Source organism: Equus quagga, chromosome 10, assembly GCF_021613505.1.
Source record: "Equus quagga isolate Etosha38 chromosome 10, UCLA_HA_Equagga_1.0, whole genome shotgun sequence".
In the NCBI taxonomy this organism is placed as follows: domain Eukaryota; kingdom Metazoa; phylum Chordata; class Mammalia; order Perissodactyla; family Equidae; genus Equus; species Equus quagga.
The window spans coordinates 66,816,024-66,828,384 of NC_060276.1; the positions used below are offsets into that span (position 1 = coordinate 66,816,024).

Consider the following 12,361-nt stretch of genomic DNA (forward strand, 5'->3'; position numbering starts at 1 on the left):
ATCAAGAGCTCGTTCTTTGAAAAGATAAACAAAATTGACAAACCCTTAGCTAGACTCACCAAGAAAAAAAAGAGAGAAGGCTCAAATAAATAAAATCAGAAATGAACGGGGAGAGACTACAACGGACACCTCAAAAATACAAAAGATAATAAGAGAATACTACGAAAAGCTATATGCCAACAAATTGGATAATCTAGGAGAAATGGACAGATTCTTAGAAACATATAAGCTTTCAAAACTGGACCAAGAAGAAGTAGAAAATTTGAATAGAATTATCACCAGTAAGGAGAACGAAACAGCAATCAAAAACCAAAAAATAAAAGTACAGGACCAGATGGCTTCCCTGGGGAATTCTACTAAACATTCAAAGAAGACTTAATACCTATCCTTCTCAAACTCTGCCAAAAAATTGAAGAGGAGGGGAGGCTTCCTAACTCATTCTATGAAGCCAACATTATCCTGATACCGAAACCAGACAAGGACAACACAAAAAAAGAAAATTACAGGCCAATATCACTGATGAACATCGATGCAAAAATCCTCAATAAAATACTAGCAAATCGAATACAACAATACATTAAAAAGACCATACATCATGATCAAGTGGGTTTCATTTCAGGGATGCAGGGATGGTTCAACATCCACAAATCTATCAACGTGATAGACAACATTGACAAAATGAAGAAAAAAATCACATGATCATCTCAATAGATGCAGAGAAAGCATTTGACAAGATACAGCATCCATTTATGTAAAAACTCTAAATAAAACGGGTATAGTAGGAAAATACCTCCACATAATAGAGGACATATATGACAAACCCACAGCAAATATCATTCTCAATGGAGAAAAACTGAAAGCTATCCCTCTAAGAACAGGAAGCAGACAAGGATGCCCACTGTCACCACTCTTATTTAACATGGCATTGGAAGTCCTAGCCAGAGCAATCAGGCAAGAAAAAGAAATAAAAGGGATCCACATGGGAAAAGAAGAAGTGAAACTGTCACTCTTTGCAGATGACATGATTTTCTATCTAGAAAACCCTAAAGATTCCACTAAAAAACTTTTAGAAACAATAACAGAATACAGTCAAATTGTGGGATACAAAATCAACGTGCAAAAATTGGTTGCATTTATGTACACTAACAACGAAGTAGCAGAAAGAGCAATTAAGAATACAACCCATTTACAATTGCAACAAAAAGAATAAAATACCTAGGAATAAACTTAACCAAAGAGGTGAAATCTCTGTACACCGAAAACTATAAAACATTGTTGAAAGAAATTGAAGACACAAAGAAATGGAAAGATATTCCATGTTCTTGGATTGGAAGAATTAACATTGTTAAAAAGACCATACTTCCTAAAGCAACCTATAGATTCAACGCAATCCCTATCAGAGTTCCAACAACATTTTTCACAGAAATAGAAAAAAGAATCCTAAAATTTATATGGAACAACAAAAGACCCTGAATAGCCAAAGGATTCCTGAGAAAAAAGAACAAAGCTGGAGGTATCACACTCCCTGATTTCAAAATATCCTACAAAGCCATAGTAACCAAAACAGCACAGTACTGGCACAAAAACAGACACACAGATCAATGGAACAGAATTGAGGGTATTATGCTGAGTGAAATAAGTCAGAGGGAGAAAGTAAAAAACTATATGATCTCACTCATATGTAGAAGATAAAAACAATGACAAACAAACACATAGCAATGGAGATTGGATTGGTGGTTACCATAGGTGAAGGGGGGAGGAAGGAGGGCAAAAGGGGTGATCAGGCTCACATGTGATGGGATGGACTATAATTAGTTTTTGGGTTGTGAACATGACAATCTGCACAGAATTCAAAATATATTATGGTGTACATCTGAAAATAAACAAAGAAATGAAAAAAAAAATCACAGCATATCTCTACAACAAAAACAAAAAAAAATTTATTGAGCATCTAGGCCATTTGCACATAAGTAAAATATTAAAATTACTAAACATAGGTTTATCTACCTTTGGCTTCTTATTTCAGAGAACCTAGAAAAATACTTGGGGTTATTAATCAACATGTTTGTGTCATCCTGAGAAATTTTCTATGAGAAAGTACATGTTTCTAGACAGTATTTATAAGTCTACCAATCCACATGATGCCAATGTAAAAGAATAAGGGAAACATTTATGTACATATGGAAAGGAAGACATATGTTTTGAGTTTAAAGAAGGTATAAGGAATGGAACTATTTTTGTTGTTATGTTTGCTTAGCAAAGTAAATTGTCCTAAAGCACTAGGAAGGAGGGAAGGCATGGGACAAATTCTGAATGTAAAAAGAAAGTTACAGAAGGTTTGTGGAAGAGGAACCCTGAGGAAAGAGTTTTGTGCGTGCACAAGTTGGCTAAGATTTACATGGGTTTAATTAAGCAAATGAGTTTTAATATCAAAAGTAAGCTGGTACAAAAATTAGAATTTGGTTTTCTCTCTCTCTCAAAAAGATAGTTTTCTTGGACTTTCAGTTTGCTCTTGATATAGATATTATGAAAGGTTTTTCTTTATCTTTGAGTAAGTTAACCTAAAAGCAAGGATTCTTTGTTTTCCAAATTTCCTATGTTCAAAAAACTGAGGTCTCTATCAAGAGAGCTAAGGTTTTTTTCTTTTTAACTGTTTAATTCTCTATGTTTTCCCCTAACATCTTCTGTTGTCACTTTCGTTCAATGGATAATTAAGTATTGTTTCATAGTGACCTATGATCCTATGTGATCAAGTGTTTTAAAACCTTTTGAGATTTTTGACAAACTTCCCCAAAATTCAAATCCTAAATAAAGCCTTTCTTTTGACCTGAAAGTAACTTTGAGAATTTCCAGTAGGCCCCTGGGACATCTCCAAGAATTCATTCTCTTTTCCTATAGAGATTAAACTAATTAGACTTATTTGGTATGTTAAATTGCGTGGGAAACTGTGAAATAAATGATGATAAACCTTCTTAGGTTATATTGTGTGGGTAAACGTTAATAATGTAAGTGTTTTAAAATTATATAACATTCCTAAAGTTTCAATCTTTCCTTATTATCAGTCATAATGTTAGTTATTATCTTAAAATGTTATATGTCACAGAAATAACCAAATTTATTTGTCACTTGCCATTTTCAAGTCTTTTGTCATTTACAGAATGTAACTGTTTTACTCTAATGTTTTGCAAGTATGTTTATCTTCAGAGAGATCCATGGGAAGGACTCTGACATGTACTCCAGAATAGAGGTATCTGATGAAGTTTCAGATCATAAAACTGAACTGGATTTAAAGAAATCTTTTCTCTTAAGTTATAAAGAATTTGGTAAGATATACCTTTGTAAACAAAGATGAAACATTTACTTTTTCTCCCTACCTTATCCCTCCAGAATTCAGAAACTCTCAGTGAGTATTCTTATTTTTGCTTATATAAATAGTCAGGCCAAGTTTATAAGATAAACAAATTAGTGTTACTATGCTTATCTTTGGTAAAAAATGAGGGTACCTGTGGAGAGGAAATTATGTTGCATCCTTGTACCCACTGGATTCTAGTCCTGTTAACTGTCTTTGAGGTTTTGTTATACACCTATAGACTAGATTCCCCTGGCCTAAGGTATTGCCTTTGGTCTTGCTGACCACTTGCAGTGCCCTCTTTGGAACACATGAACTGACCCCACATGGGATGGTCACCGGCAGATCAGTGTCTGTTGGTACACAACTTTCTGCTGCTTCCTTGTTCTCTTATGCTAGTTGACCAGCTACTGTTAAGTCTCTAATGTCTTATACTTAAGCCTATCATCAACAGGATAAAGAAGCTTTCCTGGATTCCACTTTAAAGGATCCTGTTGGCCACATCCTAGAGCTTGGTAACTGGGCATTTTGGAAGCAACATCAGAAGACAGCCCTCGAGTCCCATTGGAAAGGATCTTACCAAGTGCTCCTAACCACTGACACTGCTGCAGAACTAGAAGGCATTTAACCTTAGAGATACATCTCACAGCTAAACAAGTCTCCACCTGACATCTGTTCCTGTACAAATGCTGGAGATCTCCAAATCAAACTGACTAGGAAGAGAAGCTGCCGAGAACTGAGGCAGACAGCTCCTCTCAAGACTCAGGACAATGCCTGTATTCTTACTTTTCCTCCATTTTATTACACCTGCCACTTTGGACAATATTGGACTCACTTGTCTAGCCCCCCCTCCTAAATTTAATCTCACTGTAAGACCAGGAAGACTATGGGAAGCTCTATGGCATACTCAAACAAAGTTATACTCAGGTGTTACTACTACCCTTTTAACAGTAGTCTGGGGGAACCCAACACTTTTGGGTCCAAAACTTTTATCCTAATTATACCGAAGTCATTAGCCTACAATAGCAACAACACATTTGGTGGATTAATCAGCACTGGCCCCAAAAAGAAAAGCAAGCTTTAGGAGCCATGTGATGACGGTTAGGTATTCTTGGACAGGCTAAATTTGCCTTTAATGAAGAAAGACGTTCAGAAGAAAAAAACCTTCAAATACAAAAAGGTAAATTAGAAAGACTATTATTCCAAGAAGAAGGTAAAGGGTAGGAATCTGCTTGGGCTGATAATTTAGCATTAACAAAATGGTTAGAACAAACTGAACATATTATGACAGAAGATGCCTATACCTAACAATGGGAAACAGCATGTACTTTAACTCCACAAGGACCCTTAGATATGTTAATTCAAATGGAATTTGAAGTAGTAATGGGCCAATAGCCTTTGCTCATGGCACAAGCCCAAAACGTACATCTATGGAAATTACATAGCCTAACTAACTTAGGAAATTTGTTAAAGGATCCTGCAATTCTGATAAGTGTTTAATCACAGTTTTAGTACCCAAATTTATACAAACTATACCTATGATGTTTCAATTAGTAGGAATAGGGACCATTTAAAATTCTATCAGAATTCTCCCTGTTGGGGGAAGATGGGCTTTATTATCAAATAATTCTTACCAGACCCTTATATCCACTCAAATTTGTGAATTCTCATAAGGTGTATGGCTGTGACCTGAACAGAAATAGAACCCCAAATTTACTTTTACTTGGCCTGTAACAACCACACCCATGCAAACAAGTATATGGTACATGGGCAAGGGGAAATTTTGTTGGGAAGGTTTACAAAATACCTCTGTCATATTTTCTGATCTGTATTGTAATCGAAGTATTTTTTATTATAACTTTACTGTTATATGGTGCAATACTGGCTTTACTAGTCAAGTAGAATTGCCTAAAGTTAATAAGACTTTACTAATATTGAAATTAATGATCAAATGTTTTGGGAAATAGACCTACATCCACCACAAGATGTAATTTCAATGGAATCTAACTGGACTGAAAAATCACTTATTACTATGTTAAACAAGTCTGCTCAAACTTATCACAAAGTACACATAATAGTGGACAAAAGAGGCAAACATATACTTAAATTAGTACAAAATTACCAAAATACCTGTAATGGTATTTTTTAAAAAACTTTTTATTAAGATTATGATAGTTTACAACCCTGTGAAATTTCAGCTGTACATTATTGTTAGTCATGTTGTAGGTGCACCCCTTCACCCTTTGTGCCCTCCCCCACCCCCCCCCCCTTTCCCCTGGTAACCACCAATCAGTTCTCTTTGTCTCTATGTTTAACTTCCACCTATGAGTGGAGTCATACAGAGTTCGTCTTTCTCTATCTGGCTTATTTCACCTAACATAATACCCTCAAGGTCCATCCATGTTGTTGTGAATGGGATGATTTTATCCTTTTTTATGGCTGAGTAGTATTCCATTGTATATATATACACCATATCTTCTTTATCCAATCATCAGTTGATGGGCACTTAGGTTGCTTCCACATCTTGGCTATTGTGAATAATGCTGCGATGAACATACGGGTGCATGGGACTTTTGGAATTGCTGATTTCAAGTTCTTTGGATAGATACCCAGTAGTGGGATGGCTGGGTCATAAGGTATTTCTATTTTTAACTTTTTGAGAAATCTCCATACTGTCTTCCATAGTGGCTGCACCAGTTTGCATTCCCACCAACAGTGTATGAGGGTTCCTTTTTCTCCACAACCTCTCCAACATTTGTCACTTTTTGTTTTGGATATTTTTGCCATTCTAACAGGTGTAAGGTGATATCTTAGTGGAGTTTTGATTTGCATTTCCCTGATGATTAGTGATGATGAGCATCTTTTCATGTGTCTATTGGCCATCCGTATATCTTCTTTGGAGAAATGTCTGTTCATGTCCCCTGCCCATTTTTTTATTGGGTTGTTTGATTTTTTGTTGTTGAGCTGTAATGGTATTTTAACCTGTACTTCTCTTGTCTCTTTAAATCCATGCCTAGTTCTCATTGACTACTTCAAATATTATTTATTGGTTTCTTATTGTTACTATATAAGTTCTATAAATGTCATAAACAATGTGATCACAAAAGGTCACGTAAAAGCACCTGGATGATGTTTGCATGACAATTCGACTTAACTGAAAATATACATAACCTATAAAAATACTTTCTCTGTCAGTGTGTACCTCTATGACTATCAATTACATTTGGTTATTCCCCCCCAATGTGGATAACTGGGCAGGTCAATCAAAATAAAGCTCAGCTCCAAGGGACCCAGGGCAGGAAGCAACCACCCTGGCATTGAGGGACAATACTTTGATCATCAATGCTTCTATTGAAAGATTATTGATCAAAGGGGATAAATGATATAAGAAATTTTTATATATTGAAGTATGAAGAAATTATTCTGGTTTGAATTTGATTTGGCCTGAGTTTATTTGAACCAAAGAAGCCTGACTTAAAGCTTGTCAAATATACATTGTACATCTGCTTTAATCATTACCCTAAAGTAGAGAATGTACTCTTTGAAGATAAGGATTAATGTCTCCCTTCTTATGATGCCAGTACTCTTTGAAGATAAGTCTCCCTTCCCATTAAACCAGGGGTCACGGTGACCTGCTGTGTATGTGCTAATCTGTATGAACATCTCCTTGAACCCTTGGAAGGAATGTACCCCTGTTGTGCTTGATATATATATATATATATATATATATATATCATTGTTTTGAAATGGTATATAACTGTGCTGAAAACTGCTCTTTTCTGGAGCATTTTCTTCCCTTGTGAAGGCTGTGACTCCTGGGCTATAGCTCTCAGTTTGGCTTGAATAAAACTCTCTTCTTTTCTTTACTACAGAATGATATTGCTTATCTGCATTGACAGTGGTATGACTAGGCCTGAAAATTGACTATGATATATCACAGTTGTTTCAGTGGTAAATGCAAAAACAGGTAAAGGAAAACCTTCATTTCATATATCATGTAGCCATGGAGTCCTACCAGAGTCAAGAGAGACTAGGAGGAGCTCAGGGCACCCTGATCTGTATTTCTTTTCTTTCACCTAACTTGCTAGAAAAAAACTTCCATAAAGGAAAATGGCTAAAAAAGAAATAGTTCATAAGGCAGACTGTTTACATTGAAGTTCTTTTCTTGGAAACATTTTATAATCATTAGTTTACATAGCAACCTTGTGACATAGGGCAGAGTAATTATATTATTTCCATTTTATTTTGTGGATAAACAAAGACATGACTTCCATAAAGCTAGATACCCCATTAGAGACGGCTAGAGCAGGATGGCAAACTATAGCCCATGGGCCAAATCTGGCTGGCTGCCTGTTTTTGTAAATAAAGTTTTATTGGAATACAGCAACATTTACTCATTTACATATTGTTTATGGTTGCTTTTACACTAAAATAGCAGAATTGAATAGTTGCAACAGAGAGCTCTGACCCACAAAACTTAAAGTATTTACTATTTGCTTTTTTAAGAAAAAGTTTGCTGGGCTGGCTTCACGGCTGAGTGGTTAATTTCGTGTGCTCTGCTTTGGCGGCCCAGGATTTCGCTGGTTGGGATCCTGGGTGCGGATATGGCACTGCTCATCAGTCCATGCTGAGGCGGCGTCCCACACGCCACAACTAGAAGGACCCACAACTAAAATATGCAACTATGTACTGGGGGGCTTTGGGGAGAAAGAAAAACAAAAAGAAGATTGGCAATAGATGCCAATCTTTTTAAAAAAAAAAAAAAGAAGAAAAAGCTTGCCAACCCCTGCTAAAGAATCAAAATTCAGGGGGCTGTTTATCATACCACTTATCCTAAGGTTTCTTGTCTCAGGAATAGGAAATTTGACTCAAAAAATATGTTGTAGTCAAGAGAATACAGTGTTACAAGGGACAAAGGCAAAACAAAACAAAACAAAAAAGAACAGGATTATTTTTCTGGTTGTGCCATTTACTGTGTAACACTGGGAAAGGCACTTCAACTCTCCGGATCTCAGTTTCCACATCCGTAAAATAAGGGATTTGGGCTGTATGAATGCTAATCATCTTTCCAATTAAGCTATTATAATCTATACAACCTAGCTCACAGATTAAGAAGCAATAGTTAAGGCATAAAAATTCTCTTTTAAAAAATTAATTTCCAATGTACATCATATTTCAAATTCTGTGTAGATTACATCATGCTCGCCACCCAAAAACTAATTATAGTGCATCCCCTCACATGTGACCCTAATCACTCCTTTTGCCCTCCCTCCTCCCCCCTTCACCTATGGTAACCACCAATCCAATCTCCAATGCTATGTGTTTTTGGTCGTTGTTTTTATCTTCTACTTATGAGTGAGATCAGATGGTATTTGACTTTCTCCCTCTGACTTATTTCACTCAGCATAATACCCTCAAGGTCCATCCGTGTTGTCACAAATGGCCGTATTTTATCATTTCTTATGGCTGAGTAGTAGTCCATCGTATATAAATACCACATCTTCTTTATCCATTTGTCCCTTGATGGGCACCTAGGTTGCTTCCATGTCTTGGCTATTGTGTATAATGCTGCAATGAACATAGGGGTGCAAGTATCTTTTTGCCTTTGTGTTTTCAAGTTCTTTGGATAAATAGCCAGCAGTGGGATAGCTGGATCATATGGTAGATCTATCCGTAATTTTCTGAGGATACTCCATACTGCTTTCCATAGTGGTTGCACCAGTTTGCACTCTAAAAATTCTTAAATTGTTGTATTTTATGTTTTATTTCTCCATGTGGACAAAAAAGCAGTGAGGTGCTTTAAATGTCTTCATCATTACAACCACCTTAAAAGTAATACTATCCCGATTTTATAGGTGAGGAAACTGAGGTTCCAGAAAGGACAGTGTCTTGCACAAGGTTACCAGCACGTGCTTAGTGTTTTATTGTCTAGTGTGTTAACAACATAGCATGTACAAAATGGAGGGCCATAACTATAAAGTGTACAGAGCAAAGCAGATAATGTAAATGCTGGTGGTTCTGTGGTGAACCAGAGACTGCATGTCCTATTTGAAGGGAGCAGTCATCACTGAGCTAGGGTCAATTGCTGAAATATAGGCATGTGGATCAATACTGACAGATATTCAGATTTTACAAGAGAGGCTGTATATCACAAATTTTATTTTAAATATTCTAAGTTTTAAATCCTGGCAATTGGATTCAATTGTTTAAAAAACAAAGTAGGCTACATTTAGCCCACAGGACAACAGCTTGCAAATCTGTACTAAATAAACTTCTTTTAATTGACAGATTAGTGATCTAAGAATACACTGATTCCTCAACTTCAATATGAAGTCTTAATTAACCAAAGTAATGGGGGACAGGGAGAAATCAGAGCATTAGTATTAATCTCATTTTCTATTGAACATTCTATCCTAAGTGCTCACAGTAAAATCACATGATTGAAAAAATTGCTTCTCTCTATTTCAAACCCTGTGGTGAAGGTCGTAATAAATAGGCAAAGAGTAAATAGGTGATCAGAAAAAAAGATACATCCTGGATAATATTAAAACTAAAAAATCTGTTCTTAAGTAATTGAAATTGGCTGTATTTGTATGATGAAAAATCCAAATCATAATTAATTCACATTGAGGCTTTAAAAATAATGGAGATGGATAGGAGCTATTAATTTGTAACTTTTAAAAGATATAACAATTAGGGAAAGAAATTTATGCTGTCAATTTTTTTAACTTACATAAAGCCATGTGAAAATATTGTAAATGCTTTGACAAACAATAAACTAAGTTCTATTTTAAGAAAAGTTCTGAACTACTGGTAGTTACGCCAAGGGAATCAATAAAATGTTTAATTTTTCCATTCAAAAAGTCATAGAGGTGGCAGTATCTCATTATTTGTTTTTGTTTTTTTTTGATGAGGAAGATTGGCCTTGACCTAACATCTGTTGCCAATCATCTTCTTTTTCCTTGGGGAAGACTGTCCCTGAGCTAATATCTGTGCCAATCTTCCTCTATTGTGTATGTGGGATGCTGCCACATCATGGCTTGATAAGTAGTGTGTAGGTCTGCAGCTGGGATCCGAACCCGTGAACCCCAGGCTGCCAAAGTGGAGGGCGTGAATTCAACCACTATGCCACCAGGCTGGCCCCTTATTTGTCTCTTTGAAGTAGACGTTAAGGAGCGCAGGAGAAAGACGGAGAAGAAAAAATAATGAGTACTTCTTGGGAATATTTTTGGCCTTTATGAAACAACTGCATCACTAATTCTACCTCCACAAGGTACTGTGATTTTGAATCTGGTTCAGTTGGCTAATTATTATTTAAAAGTTTAAATGAAGTCATCAATGTGGTAAAGGGAAAAGAACTTTAGGTAAAACGAGTTAATTTTCTTCACTGGCTTCAATGAAAAAGTTTAAAGATATCTTCCTGCTCGGAAAAAAAACATTCCAAAGACTGAAATAAAATTTTAAAGAAGATGAGATTAAGATAGCAGTCTTAAATCCATGACATAGCTAGTAATGTCATGTTAGAATGTTGTTTCAACATGTTCAAAAGTAAGCAGGATTCACGTTCCCCCAAACTTTGTAAGTTACTCTCACTCCTGCCTTTCTTCAGATCAGAAGAAGCTTTGCCATACATATATCTGTAGCTTAGAAATACTTTAAATCACAGCTTTGGGTTTTGTAAAAAGAATAAGTAGTCCAGTCACATTTATATTTATTCTAAGTACTCCACTTACATTGCACTCATTTAGAATGATGAGAACCCATATTAAGTGATTAAGTGTTGATAAAGATTGGACAAATGACTTAATCTCTCTGTCCCTGAGTTTCTTTATCTCTAGACTGAGGACAGCATTGTTATGAAAATGAAATAAATCATGCAAAATACTTGGCACAAAGCAAGTATTCAATAAAAGTCAGCTCATTATTGTTATACAATAAAATGGTTACTTACTCTTTTGTTGAGACAAACAACAGGCCACAGGCTGCAACCCAGTGTGCAACAGCAGCAGAGACAACCACACAGCAACCATTTCACATTGACTGGGAGAGCCTTTTTCAAACATGCATTCACACGGCCAATGCTGGTCTTAAATTCTTCTGGGGCCACCTACAACAAGGGGACAATCTTTAACAGTCTGTGGGCAGCTTTCCTCTATTTATCTCTATACCTAAAGAAAATGTTTCTTATTACTAATATTTTAAGGAACTACACACATCTAAATATATTTTCTCCCTATCTTCCCCTATTACATACTCTTGGATGACATTAGAAAGCAAAACAATATAATTTCATGTTTATAGAACTTATTCTGACGTTTGAAACAATCTTCTGAAATTACCAACAATAAAATGACAACAATAAAATTGGGCTAAAGAATACCTGTAAGCAGTTTTCTTACCAAATATTCTCATTATTAAGGCAACATTATTTATAGTCTCCAGTCACTGACTAAAAGTTAAGACTAGAAGCATAATATAACAATAAAAACCTAAATACTACCAGAGGAAATGGAATTAAAATTAGACCTTGGCAATATTCCTGGATTACTTTTAGAAAGGCAACTCTCAAACCTTTTCTCTCTGGCAAATGTGCAACGTAATTTTAACACTTGCCATTGTTTGTAGGGAAAAGCTACACTAACAAAAGGTAGTGAGGAGTGACTACATTCAAAAAACCATCTTAATACTCAGCATAAAATGGACTCATAACTGCTGTAAAGTCTGAAAGTAGAAAGGCTCTTAAATATGTAAATTTAATATTTTAATTACTACCTCCATTCCTGGAAGTGGCTGCTTGTGCCTTGCTGTAAACAATGACAAAGTCAGTTCAAAGGCAAGAGCATGACAGGCATAATTAGATTTATACAGAAAATTCTGCTTGAAGGTTATACAATTCAAAGGTATACTAAAAATAGTTTGCTTTCAGTGAAATCACATTTCTGGATCACAAAAATGATTCCCTTTCATTTAGAAAGCTATCAGACTGTAAAATTTACTGGAAAAAAATTCAGC

General features: G+C 35.7%; 1 protein-coding gene across 2 annotated transcripts in view; it reads right to left on the bottom strand.

Annotated features, from left to right (window-relative positions):
* CHIC1 (cysteine rich hydrophobic domain 1) overlaps positions 1 to 12,361 on the bottom strand; it is a 54,606-nt gene that overhangs the window by 26,146 nt on the left and 16,099 nt on the right. For both annotated transcript variants that reach the window (XM_046673510.1, XM_046673509.1), the window contains exon 3: positions 11,301 to 11,456. In XM_046673510.1, the coding sequence (XP_046529466.1) occupies positions 11,301 to 11,456 (156 nt within the window). The remainder of the gene's footprint in view (positions 1 to 11,300; positions 11,457 to 12,361) is intronic.